This window comes from Onychomys torridus, chromosome 7 (genome assembly GCF_903995425.1).
Source record: "Onychomys torridus chromosome 7, mOncTor1.1, whole genome shotgun sequence".
In the NCBI taxonomy this organism is placed as follows: Eukaryota; Metazoa; Chordata; class Mammalia; order Rodentia; family Cricetidae; genus Onychomys; species Onychomys torridus.
In genome coordinates, this window is record NC_050449.1 from 494,002 (window position 1) to 507,716 (window position 13,715).

Consider the following 13,715-nt stretch of genomic DNA (forward strand, 5'->3'; position numbering starts at 1 on the left):
ACAAAGAACACCTACTCCATGTGTTCTACCAGTAGTTTCATATCTTCTATTTATAATTAAGTCAAAAAAACTTTGAGTTTATTTTTATATAATATGGCATAAAGATCTATCTGAATTCCTTTTTTTGTTTTCGTGTTTATTTTTTGTTTCATTTTTTTATTAAGAAATTTTTATTCATTCCACAAACCAACCACAGATCCCTACCTCATCCCTCACCCTACTCCATCATGAAATTTGCAGGCAAATGAATGGAACTAGAAAATATCATCCTGAGTGAGATAACCCAGACTCAGAAAGACAAACATGGATATTAGATGTAAAACAAAGGATAACCAGACTGCAACCCACAGCTACAGAGAAGCTAGATAACAAAGAGGACCCTTAGGGGAATGCATGGATCACCTGAATTCTTATACACATGGAGTATCTAATTTTCCCAACAGAATTACTAAATAGACCATCCTTTTTGCATTGTATCTTACTATCATTTCTGATGAAGATTGGTCTACATCATGTTTGTGATCAGGCTCTATAAAGATTCCATATTCTGTGCATTTGCCAGTTTCATGTGTTAAAGCTTTGACACATACAAACATACATACATACATACATACATACATACATATATACATACATACATATGTGTTTCTCTTTAGTCTTTATGGATGGCTTCCAGATAAATAATTCAGTTGATAGGATGTGTTTTATTTTCAATACTTGAAAAAAGTACATCCTGATTTCTTCTGATTTTCATAAATTAAGATGAAAAGAATAGTGATAATATAATTTGTTGTCAATAAATGTTTCAGTTCCCTCTAGCTAATTTCAAGAGTTTTTTGTATTCAGTTTTCAAAAAAATTCTCAATTTTGCTGAATCCTGTAGTTTATGTCTTTGATTTTTAACATATTTGAGATTCATTTAGCATTTTGAATCTCATTTTTAGGACTTTCATTACATTTTGACATTTTTAGCTATTATTTCACTTAATACACTTTTCATTTTACCATATTTCAACTGTACATCTGACACTCTGATGATGTAAACTTGAGTTTAAATATAAAAGTTGGTTTTGTACTTTCCTGCATGTTCCAAGAACCACTATTTTTTCTCACTTCTTTAGATTGAGTAAAATTCTTCTGTCATCTCCACACATTTTTTTAGCACACCCAGAGAGTTTTCTATTTTTGTAACTCCATTTTTTTTAGTTTGATAACTTCCATTCGTTTAAGTTGTGTATTTTATTGTTTTACTGATATTTTCTGGATATTTAAAAAATTCATTTGTACTGGGCCGTGGTGGCACACACCTTAAATCCTAGCACTTGGGAGGCAGAGGCAGGTGGCTCTCTGTGATTTTGAGGCCAGCCTGGTCTACACAATGAGTTCCAGGAAAGGTGCAAAACTATACAGAGAAACCCTGTCTGGAAAAACAAAACAAAACAAAACCAAAACAAAACCAAACTTTATTTGTAAAGATATTGTAATTGCCTGCAGAAATACTTTACTGTTTTCTTTAAAGTTCTTTTAAAACATACTTTAATTTTAATACTGTTTTATATCCATGTATATATAGCACTACAACATGTGTGAATCTGATGTCTGCAGCCATCAGAAAAGGATGTCAGATCCCCTGGAGTGTTTATAGATGGTTATGAGCAACCATGTAGTTGCTAGGAATGAGCCATCCTCTGCAATAACAGCAAGTGCTCTTAACAACTGAGCCCTCTCTATAGCCTCAGTTTTAAAATTTTCTTTTTTCCACTGAAAATACATTCCTCTCTCATACAGTACATCCTGATCACAGTTTCCTCTCCTCCAGTCTTCCCAGCTTCCTGCCACCTCCCCTGTCCATCAGATCCATGCCCTCCATTTCCCTTCAGAAGAGAACAAGTATTCTAAAGACAACAACCAAACATGACAAACAAGATACATTATGGCAAGGTAAAAGCCCTCACATGGCAAGGTGGTGGTAGTCCTCGCCTTTCATCTCAGCACTCGAAAGCAGAGGCAGGCAGATCTTTGTGAGTTTGAAGCCAGCCTGGGCTACAGAATGAGTTCCAGGAAAGGTGCCAAAGCTACACAGAGAAACCCTGTCTCAAAAATCCAAAAAGAAAAAAAGCCCTCATATGGAGGTTGGACAAGACACTCTACTGCTCCACTGACAGGAAAAAATTTCCAAAAGCAGGCAAGAGTCAGAAACACATTTGCTTCCACTGTCAGGAGACCCACAAAAACACCAAATAAACAGCCATAACATATAAGCAGAGGACCTGATCTAGACCCATGTAGGCCCTATGCTTGCTACTTCATTCTCTATGAGCCCTTGTGAGCCTTGCTTTGTTGATTCAGTGGGCCATGTTCTACTGGTGTCCTCTATCCCATCTGACTCCTAACTTTAAAATTATTAATAGGTAATTCCCACATCTGACTCAATTCAGTGTTGACATCAATTGATTGTCTTTTTTCCTTCAAGTTGTAATTTTCCTGATCCCTATATCAATGTTTATCTTTCTATTATGTCCAGGATAGACTGCCTGTTGTGTTAGAAGACTCTATGTCCTACTAAACCTTAAACATTTGCAGTGTGGAATTACTTTTATTAGGTTTATCTTACTTGGTGATGACATTCATCTTTGTTCAAACTTGCCCTTGGTAATGATGTTAGATAATAGAGATACTAGATAATATAGAACACATTTTGACAGGGAGTGTCTTGGTATCTTTGTATGGAAGAGGGACGTTCAGCCTGTGTAAAGGGTACTTGCTGCTGGCCCTGTACCTTTACTGTCAGTCTTATCCTTTCTTGTGGCCTTAGTCATGCAAAATAGTGGCAGTGTTAGGAGGTGAGAGCAAGAACCTTAATACAGAGTAGAAGCTTCTCTGCCTAGAAACTTCATGTCTTCTGCTCTTTTTTTCCCAAATACCTAGTCTCTTGAAAGTTGTTATTACTCTGTAAAATAGTACTTGAAGTTCTAGCCAGAGCAATAAGACAACATTAGGAGATCAAGGGGATACAAATTGGAAAGGAAAAAGTCAAGCTTTCCCTATTTGCAGATGACATGATAGTATACATGAGTGACCCCAAAAATTCAACCAAGGAATGGATACAGCTTATAAACACCTTCAGCAACATAGCAGGATACAAAATCAACTCAAAAAAATCAGTAGCCTTCCTATATACAATAGAAAAACAGGCTGAGAAGGAAATCAGAGATACATCACCCTTTACAATAGCCACAAATGATATAAAATACCTTGGGGTTACTCTAACTAAGCAAGTGAAGGACCTATATGAGAAGAACTTTAAGTCCCTGAAAAACAAAATTGAAGAAGATGTCAGAAAATGGAAAGATCTCCCATGGTCATAGATAGGCAGGATTAACATAGTAAAAAATGGCAAACTTACCAAAAGCAATCTACAGATTCAACACAATCCCCATCAAAATAACAACACAATTCTTCATAGATCTTGAAAGAATAATACTCAACTTCATATGGAAAAACGAAAAACCCAGGATAGCCAAAAGAATCCTGTACAATAAAACAACCTCTGGAGGCATCACAATCCCGGACCTCAAGCTCTACTACAGAGCTACCATAATAAAAACAGCTTGCTTGGTACTGGCGTAAAAACTGACATGTGGACCAATAGAATCAAATTGAAGACCCTGACATTAATCCTCACACCTATGAACATACAATTTTTGACGAAGAAGCCAAAAGTGTACAATGGAAAAAAGAAAGCATCTTCAACAAATGCTGCTGGCATAACTGGGTGTCTACATGTAGAATGCTGCAAATAGATCCATATCTGTCACTGTGCACAAAACTTAAGTCCAAGTGGAACAAGGATCTCAACATAAATCCAGTTACTCTGAACTTGAGAGAAGAGAAAGTAGAAAGTAGTCTAGAATGCATTGGCATAGGAGATCACTTCCTAAATATAACACCAGTAGCACAGACACTGAGAGAAACAGTCAATCAATGGGATCTGTTGAAACTGAGAAGCTTTTGTAGAGCAAAGGACATGGTCAACAAGACAAAGTGACAGCCTACAGAATGGGAAAAGGTCTTTACCAACCCCACATCTGACAGAGGGCTGATATCCAGAATATATAAAGAACTCAAGAAATTAGACATCAAAATTCTCAACAGTCCAATTAAGAAATGGGCTATAGAACTAAACAGAGAATTCTCAACAGAGGAAGCTCAAATGGCTGAAAGACATTTAAGGAATTGCTCAATATTCCTAATTATCTGGGAAATGCAAATCAAAACGATTCTGAGATACCACCTTATACCTGTCAGAATGGCTAAGATCAAAAAACACTGAAGACAGCTTATGCTGGAGAGGATGTGGAGCAAAGGGGAACTCTCCTCCGCTGATGGTGGGAATATGAGCTTGTACAGCTACTTTGGAAATCAATATGGCGCTTCCTTAGAAAATTGGGAATCCATCTCCCCCAAGACCCATCTATACCACTCTTGGGCATATACCCAAGGAATGCTCAATCTTACCATAAGGGCACAGGCTCAGCTATGTTCATATCAGCATTGTTTGTAATAGCCAGAACCTGGAAACAATGTAGATGCCTGTCAACTGAAGAATGGATGAAGAAAACGTGGTAATATATACAATGGAGTACTATTCAGCAGAGAAAAAACAATGACATCATGAGGTTTGTAGGAAAATGGATGGATCTAGAGAAAATTATCTTGAGTGGGGTAACCCAGACTCAGAAAGACAAACGTGGTATGTACTCAATCACAGGAGGACACTAGATGTGAAACCAAGATGACTAGACTGCTACTCACAAGTCTAGGGAGGCTACCTAGAAAACAAGACCCTAAGAAATACTCAGGGATCGTCCAATGACAGAGAAATGGGTGAGATCTACATGAACAACCTGGACATGAGTGGGAGTAATGAAGGCCAAGGTTCCAGGGAAAGAAAGCTTAGGGGAGCAGGAGATGATCCCAGCTGCATCAAGAACAGAAAGGGAGAACAAGGACCATGATAAATGAAAACCACATGAGAACAGGAAGAAGCAAAGTGCTAGAGAGGTCCCCAGAAATCCACAATGATACCTCCACTGTAGACTATTGGCAATGGTCCAGAGAAAGCCCAAACTGACCTAGTCTGGTGATTGGATGGCCAAACACCCTAACTGTTGTGCTAGAACTCGAATCCAATAACTGATGGAAGTGGATGCATAGATCCTTGGCCAGGCCCCAAGTGGAGCTCCAGGAGTCCAGTTGTCAAGAAAGAGGAAGGATTGTAAGAGCGTGAATTGTTGAGACCAAGATTGGAAAAAGCACAGGGAGAAATAGCCAAACTAATGGAAACACATGAACTATGAACCAAAAGCTGAGGAGCCCCCAGCTGGATCAGGCCCTCTGGATAAGTGAGACAGTTGAATAGCTTGAACTTTTTGGGAGGCATCCAGGCAGTGGGACCTGGACCTGTCCTTAGTGCAAATAGCTGGCTATTTGGAACCTTGGGCTTACACAGGGACATTTTGCTCAGCCTGGAAGGAGGGGACTGGACCTGCCTGTTCTGAATCTACCAGGTTGAGCTAAATCCCCAAGGGAGTCTTGGCCCTGGAGGAGATGGTAATGGGGGGAGTAACTGGGGGGGAGGCGGGGGGGGGGGGGGGGAAGACAGGGGAACCCATGACTGATATGTAAAATTAAAACACAAATATCCCTATGAAAAAAATAAAATAAATGTATTTAAAAAAATCATGCCAGAAATCATTTTAATTCTTGAAAATCTGAGGGCATATAACTTTTGTGTGCTTCCATAAATTATACCTCAGAAAAAAATATGAAAACTTCATTCAGAAAGTTTCTAGATGAGTAAACAGCTACTTTATTAGTATGTACCAATTTTTCCTCCTATAACTGCTTGTTGAGGAAATCTCTTTAATGTTTCTTTGTCATCACATTAATTTACACTAGAAATTGTAATTGTTCTCCTTATCTTTCCTCACAACCATCAAGCTTCCTCTATTCTGTGCATAACCAAAAAGCAAGTATTCAAAAAATGTGTTTGTTACAGACACCATCCTCATCAGAATCATTATCATCCTCTCTCTTTCAAGCATAATGAAAACTAGCAAGAATAACTGTACTAAACTGAACTAGTGTTCCAATTCAATGACTTTCAATCCTGTATTACAATTTATTATCAAATAATCTCTTTTTATGATTTCTAGTTTCTGAATTCCTATAGATATTGGAAAATACTTATTTTTATTAGGTTATTATCTCATAAAACTTACAATATGATTGGGTATATAATAAACTTTACATTTGTGACAGTTTTCTACAATTCTGGTTTCTCTGAAAAAAAAAAGTTGTTTCTAGAGGAGTATTTTTTCATTGCTAAGTTAATACATGCAAATATTGGGTTTAGGACCTGATAGTGAACAAAACAATTCTGGAAGAAAAATTTGTATTGTTTTTCAACTAGAAAAAAATATATGACAGTGACACAAATGTTTCACCTTACTATTTAAATAAGAGAATAATTCACCAACAAAATTACTTGAAAGGGAAGCTATTTGTTTCAGTTTTTAAGTTAATTTTTTGTAATATAAATGGTGAATATATTTTTCTCCCAAAATCTCTAGAAGTTCAAGATTTAAAAAAATTAACAAATAGCTATTAATAAATAAAAATATTTGTTTAATGTATATATTTATTAGTTCTTTGAGAATTTTGTACAATGTGTTTGGTCATTTCTTCCCAGATTCACCACAGTTACACAACTCAGCTTCTTTGTATGTTAAACTTTTCTCACATATCAAGTGATGAATGAATATTATTTGTGGAAACACACATGGATTGATTCCAGTGTGTTCAGTTGATCTCTTTAAGAGAAGTCATAAAATAAATAACAATAGCAAAAAAAAGTCAATTATGACGGAAAATGTGGCCATTGATACCTAGGAAGTAAAAGAAAAGACAAGGAAAGAGTAAAATCATGGAAAGTACAGATGGACAGTGAAGTAATGTGATAAGGAGAGACAGACAGTAAGAACAAAAAGCAAAGGAAAGAGAAGGATAAAATACAAATACATTCAAAATCAAAGGGGAGGAAAGAAGAAAGTAAGACAATGAAGAAAATAGGGGGATGGAAAGAAAGGAGTGAGGAAGGGAGAGATAGCGGGAGAGAAAGCAGATGTTTAAATCCAGATGCACCAGAGCTTACCACTACCACTTAATATTATAAGCTCTTTAACGTTTAGAAAACTTTTGATCCTTTGTTAAATTTTAAGTAAGTAGTCAATGAACTAATTTTTTTAAATTAAAGATTGATATAACATTAATCTTAAAAGTTCTTATTAATAAAAAAAAAACCTGGAGCCAGATATTGGGGTGAAAGCTGAAAGATCAGAGAAACAAAACAAGCCATAGCCAAGCTCACTTCTCCAACTTCTCAGTCGATCCTGTTTCCTCAGACTGAAAGCTTCTGGGTCCTCACTCCTGAGGTCTCATTTGAACTGCTGCTTAGTTCCTGTCTCCTCATGCCTTATATACCATTCTCCACCCAGTCATGTCACTTCCTCGGATTTAAGGCATGTGTGCTTTCCAAGTAAAGGCATGAGATCTCAAGGGCTGGGATTAAAGGTGTGTGTCACTACTGCCTGGCTCTGTTCCCAGTGTGGCCTTGAACTCACAGAGATTCACACAGATCTCTGCCTCCTAAATTACAGAATTAATGGTGTGTGCCACCATGTCTGGCCTCTATGTCTAATCTAGTGGCTGGCTCTGTCCTCTGATGCCCAGATAAGTTTATTAGGGTACACAATATATCACCACAAGTCGGATTTTTTCCTCATACATCATGTCCCAATTACAGTTATTTTTTCTCTCTCTACTTCCTCCCCCTCTACTACAGATTCATGTCCTTTATTTATTAGAAAAGAACTGGTTGCTGTGAGGTAACAACTAAACATGAAAAAATAAAATATAATAAGATGAAGAAAAAACTACCATATTGAAGTTGGAAAATCCAATAGTAGAGTCTCAGTAGCAGGCACAATATACGCTAATTTTCAAACTATGACAGGATAAACTATGTATTTCTTCTCTTTTTGTCTTTACTATCCTCCAATAGGAAAATACATGACATTAACAATACTTTTGGCACAAAATGCATATCAGGAATGTATGAAACAACCCAGATATATTTTATAATTAATGATTTCAAACATGGCCCCCAGTCCTCTGAGAACCTACTTGTGTGGAACTGAGAATGGTTCCTCACCACATTATTTTCTGGCTTATATAATTTGGGTTCATCAATATACTGTAAAATATTTGAAAAGGAAAATGTTATTTGGTTTATTTATCTTTATCACTCAGAAAAATATTAGTAAATAAAAATAATCGGTATCTGCTCTGATGAGAGTCAGAACATGGAGTGAAAGGGTAAAATACTGGACTTCATAAAGTGAGCATTGAGAACTCATTTCTTTAAACTTATAACAACAAGCCAGAGTTCAGTTCCCTTCCCCAAGGTTGTGGTAAATGGTGAATCGTTTTACCCTGTGTTTATTCTCAGTATCTAGCTTCATAAGGTAGCCTATGGCTTTTTATGAACAATAATGGAGAGTAAATGTGTGGAGCATATTCTATGTGGAAATGGATGACAGCATGGAATGACAGAGGCAATCTCAGGGTTGATCAGGTCTTGGCCCTTTTTTCTTCTTAGGTCTTACAGGCAGCTGTCTTTTTATCCAACTGTGCTGAAACATATTGATCTAACCTAAATAACTCATGGAAGTCATGTCCTGTGGCACTCTGCCAGTTTTCAGTAGCACTCCAAACTGAGATAGCATAACCCTGGTTCTGTTTTATGTTGTTGTTGTTGTTTGTTTGTTAATTTTTTCGTTAAATGTCAATTCTCTGACTTTTGTGAAAAGTCAAAAAAGGTAAAGATGGCATTGTCTTACTTTTTCCTTCATTATACCTTCTCAGCTGACTTTAGTGCTATTCTAATTTGATATCTGTCGGGTATGTTTTATTTTATGGATATGCTTCTCTCTGCTAATGATGACTTAATAACAGATCACTGGTTTAAATTCTTTTTCTCTGAGCTTACAACATTGCCCACTACTTTTAATTTAGTCATTGTGATGACTGCTACTTTTCCCAAGTACTGTAACTGGTTGAAAAATTATGTACATAAAGCCAAATAATTGTTATGATTCATCTTAAGCTCCCAGATTTAGTTTTTGAAGGGAGTTCTATTTTAATGACAGTTAAGTACAGATATTTTGACATGTGAATTTATCCTGATTCTATTATTATTAAGCTGGAGGTTTTTGAGTTGGGAATAATTCCATCTTGAATAAAAGTCTTTTCCTATTTCATTTTTTCATTGACCTCATTTTGTATTCTATCACCATCTTTATAATAAGATACAAAAAATTATTTCTATTATGAACAATTAAGTTTATACTGACTTTAAATCTGTTGAAAATTTGCTAGCATGAAAACAACAATCCATACAAGAAAACATTTCTGTTCCTCTTAGTCATTAAGTAATATATTAATTTTTCAACCTGCTTATGAGGAAATCTGATCAAAATCCTATGTCTATTTCATAGGTGATGGAAATCAAAGGACAAATGATTCATGTTCCAGAATCAAATGCCATTTTGTTTCTGGGATCTCCATGTGTGGACAAGTTGGATGAACTTATGGGCCGAGGACTACATCTCTCAGACATCCCTATTCATGATGCTACCCGAGATGTCATTTTAGTTGGAGAGCAAGCAAAGGCTCAGGATGGCTTGAAGAAGAGGATGGATAAATTAAAGGCCACCTTGGAAAGAACTCATCAGGCCCTGGAAGAAGAGAAGAAGAAGACAGTGGATCTACTGTATTCCATTTTCCCTGGTGATGTAGCCCAACAGTTGTGGCAAGGACAGCAAGTGCAAGCCAGAAAGTTTGATGATGTCACCATGCTCTTCTCAGACATTGTGGGCTTCACAGCCATATGTGCCCAGTGTACTCCCATGCAGGTGATCAGCATGCTCAATGAACTCTACACCAGATTTGATCACCAATGTGGATTTTTGGATATTTACAAGGTAATAAAGATGAGCTACTTCTGTACAAGTTCTGTTGAATAACAAACAACTCACAAGAATACATACTAACTTAAACTAGATAATGAATTATATATATATATATATATATATATATATATATATATATATATGTTCTACATATAAATACACATAGAAAGAAATTTCTATATACAATGCACATTTTCTAGATTTAGCAAAATTTTATTATTTCATGTTACAATATTGACTTCAATAACTCTGCTACTGCTCTTTAAGAAAAACAGTTCTGCACAGCTGCTTCTCTATATTCAGTATTATTAAATAATTAAACATATAATACTAGGCAAATTTGAACCACATAATAATTTTTTGCTTAAAACATGAGATTCCAGTATAGATTAAGAATTTTTTTATTTTTATGGATAAAAAGAAATAGCAAGTGATGTTAAATATGGACTATATTATTTAACTTTGGGTAATCAGCATTTTCACAGTGTCAATAAAGTGAGATCCTTTAATTCTAAAAGAATATATGTAAATATTCTCATTCTTCCCCACAGGGTCAATAGTTCTCAGTTAGAAGCCCCTTAATGTTGTCAACTTTGAAATGGAAAGACTTCATGAATGAGTAACAACTACCATTTATTGATTTAGTTTTGTCCAACTCTGTGTAAATTCTTATTAAAACTGTAGCTACACTCCCAGAAATTCAACCTCTACTTACCTAATAAATTAATAGTTTGCATGGATTTCTTACACAGATTATGTAATGTCAGAGTGCAGGGATTTTTTATGTGAAGGGCAGCAAGGACATTTAATTTAAGCAAATGGTGAACGGCAGGGTTTTAATATACTTGTCTAAGAAGCATATAAACAGATTTGGAAAGAACTTATGTGTTTCATTTTTGTCTTGGATTATGACTCAGGAGGTAGTCTCATTAAGATGTGTCTCCTTGGAAAAATGAGACGACATAGAACATTATATAGAACACACAGCAGATGTTCACTTACCCTGTGAGTGGTAAGCATTCTGTGTGGAGGAGGGATGTGAAATATGCCTTGTTATATAAAATAAGAGTTTTTACAAATTGCCTTTAACCTCTTTTTAATTTATTATTGCATAATTTGTTACAAAAGTAGCCCAATGTCTGGTTCTAAGCTAGAGCAACACCCCAGTCCTCATACTCTTTGGTCCTATATTTCCCAAAAGAGAAGAAATCAGCCCAAATTTGCCTGTACTTTCTTCCTTCATACTTCATCCTTCATATTATTGCAACCACTAATCTTTTTTTTTTTAGTCACTGGCTTTCAGTATTAATCTCCTCCAGCTTGCATTTTTTAAATTCTAAGTTTATATAATTAAGTGAAAAAGATAGACAAATAGATTCATTTTAGAAAATACATGGAAATCCATAGTTTAAATAAAATATAAAGGAGGCTTTGAAGAGAAATAGGAGAACTGTGGTGCTTTCTGAGGATAACAAAACAGTTTTGAAGCTTAAAAATATAATCAGCTTTCATAGACATCTGATATCCCTTCCCCTAAGATAAGCTACACCTCAAAGGAAAATAAGTCTGTAAAAATATTATGCATGATCTTCAAACTTTCCACTTCTCATGTTCATGTGGATAATGCAGGAAATACATGGATTACTGAGAAAAAGGACTATTTGTTAATGGGTTATATGGGGGAACAGCTCACTGATACAGGACAAGACAAATTCAGTTGCAAAGTCCATGGAAGGCTGAGAACTGGTCCCACATTACTTTACACCGCCTGACTTGGTCTTCACCATCCAAAAACATGAGAAGGGGCCCCACATACATGCTCCCCAGATCTTAAGCTAGCCAAGAGGCCATGCCCTCAGGGCTGGTACCCCAAGGCCATAGATGGAATGAATAACCAAAACATCTCCCCTTTTTGTCTAAATAAGAAAGTTCAAAACCTAATTCAAAACTATATATAATAAGAACAATTATCAAGTATTGTCCAGGAGAAATAAAAGATAATACATAAACAAAAATGGAACTACAAAAAATAAGAGCAACATCAATCAAAAACATACTAAATGTCCACATTATAGTTAAATGGCAAATTACAGAGATTACTCCAAAAGCTGTCCTACCCTGAAGAATCTAAATCTAGTACCTGTATGCTCTTAGCCAAGATATGATAGGAATGTAACTGCAACCATCAAGTCTTCAACCCTATCAAAGAACTGAGAAGGGAAATAGTATTACCTGAGAAAACAGGAAGTGCAAGCAAGTAACTTCAGAAAAATTTCAAGAAATGACAGAGACAGCTGGCAGCCGGGACAGCCCAAAGCCATAGATGGAATGAATACTCACTACATGTATATGTGTGCTTTTAATTAAAAATATATTTCAAACCACAAATTTTCTTAAAGTAAACTTGCTTTTCAAATTTAAGTAATGAAATATGAATGCATACAATTCCAGGGCTATTTGTTTTTAACATATTCAATGCTAAGATTATATGGATCTGCAATAGCTAGATGGGAGAGCTTTGGGTGTTTATTTGGGTTAAAATGAGGTGTGTTTTGGCAATCAAAGTGCAATATGCGCTGAAGTCACAGTGATGGTGAGGATGGAGAAAGGGAAAGAGGGGACTGAGATGGACAAGCAGAAAAGAGCTTGTTTATCAAGCATGAGGATCTGACTTCAGGTCCACAGAACTCACACAATAGCCAGGCATGGTGGCATGCATCTGTAACCCTGGTGCTAAGCAGAGACAGGTGGATCCTGATGGGTGGCTTTACTAGCTATCTAGGCCAGCTAAAACAGGAAGTTCTAGGATCACTAAGAGATTCTTTCTCAAAATAATAAGACAGGATGAGAAAGAAAGATACTTGGAAGTTAACTTCTGGCACACACAAATACATGTGCATGTAAGTGAGTTCTCTCTCTCTCTCTCTCTCTCTCTCTCTCACACACACACACACACACACACACACACACACACGCACACACACTATTTCTAAAGAGAGTGAAAAACAGGATAAACAGAAGTATATTATGAGAAATAAATGAGAAAGAATGTAAATGGGCAATTCTTTGGCTGACCTGTACCTGTCTACTTTCTATCATGAAAACATGCAAGTTTATTCTTAAGCATATTTATACTATGCTATTGTATACCCTAGACTACTTACTAATATGTGCTGTGAATTGTTGGATACTTATAACATAAATCTCAAAAGTCACTTTTAAGCTACCCCATTGATATACAAAATATAAAGCACTTCTTAGATTTAATGTATTATAGGTTTTGAATAAAATAATCATGTCCCAGAGAAAAATGTCCAAGCCACATTTATATTATAAAGCAGAAAAAGTGGAATGAAAATAGAAAACAAACTTTAGGGAGTATCTCAAGAACACATTCACAGTTGGCTGCAACACAGTGAAACCCAAGTCTTTAAACAAGTGGCTGCCTATCTCATATTTTAGCATTTTACTATTATTACAGAGATGTGGTGATGAATTATTATTGGAGTGGAAGAATTCAGCAAATCTAGGCCATGATAAGAAGGTTATGCTAAAATAATTCAGCATTCTCTAAAGTGGGAGGTGTGGAAAGAAGCTGTGGATTTTACTGAGCACATTTCA

At 35.9% G+C, this 13,715-nt stretch overlaps 1 protein-coding gene across 2 annotated transcripts in view; it reads left to right on the top strand.

The window, feature by feature from the left end:
* The window catches only part of Gucy1a2 (guanylate cyclase 1 soluble subunit alpha 2), a 356,985-nt gene that overhangs the window by 222,609 nt on the left and 120,661 nt on the right, over positions 1 to 13,715 (top strand). For both annotated transcript variants that reach the window (XM_036192232.1, XM_036192233.1), the window contains exon 5: positions 9,621 to 10,106. In XM_036192232.1, coding sequence (XP_036048125.1) covers positions 9,621 to 10,106 — 486 coding nt within the window. The remainder of the gene's footprint in view (positions 1 to 9,620; positions 10,107 to 13,715) is intronic.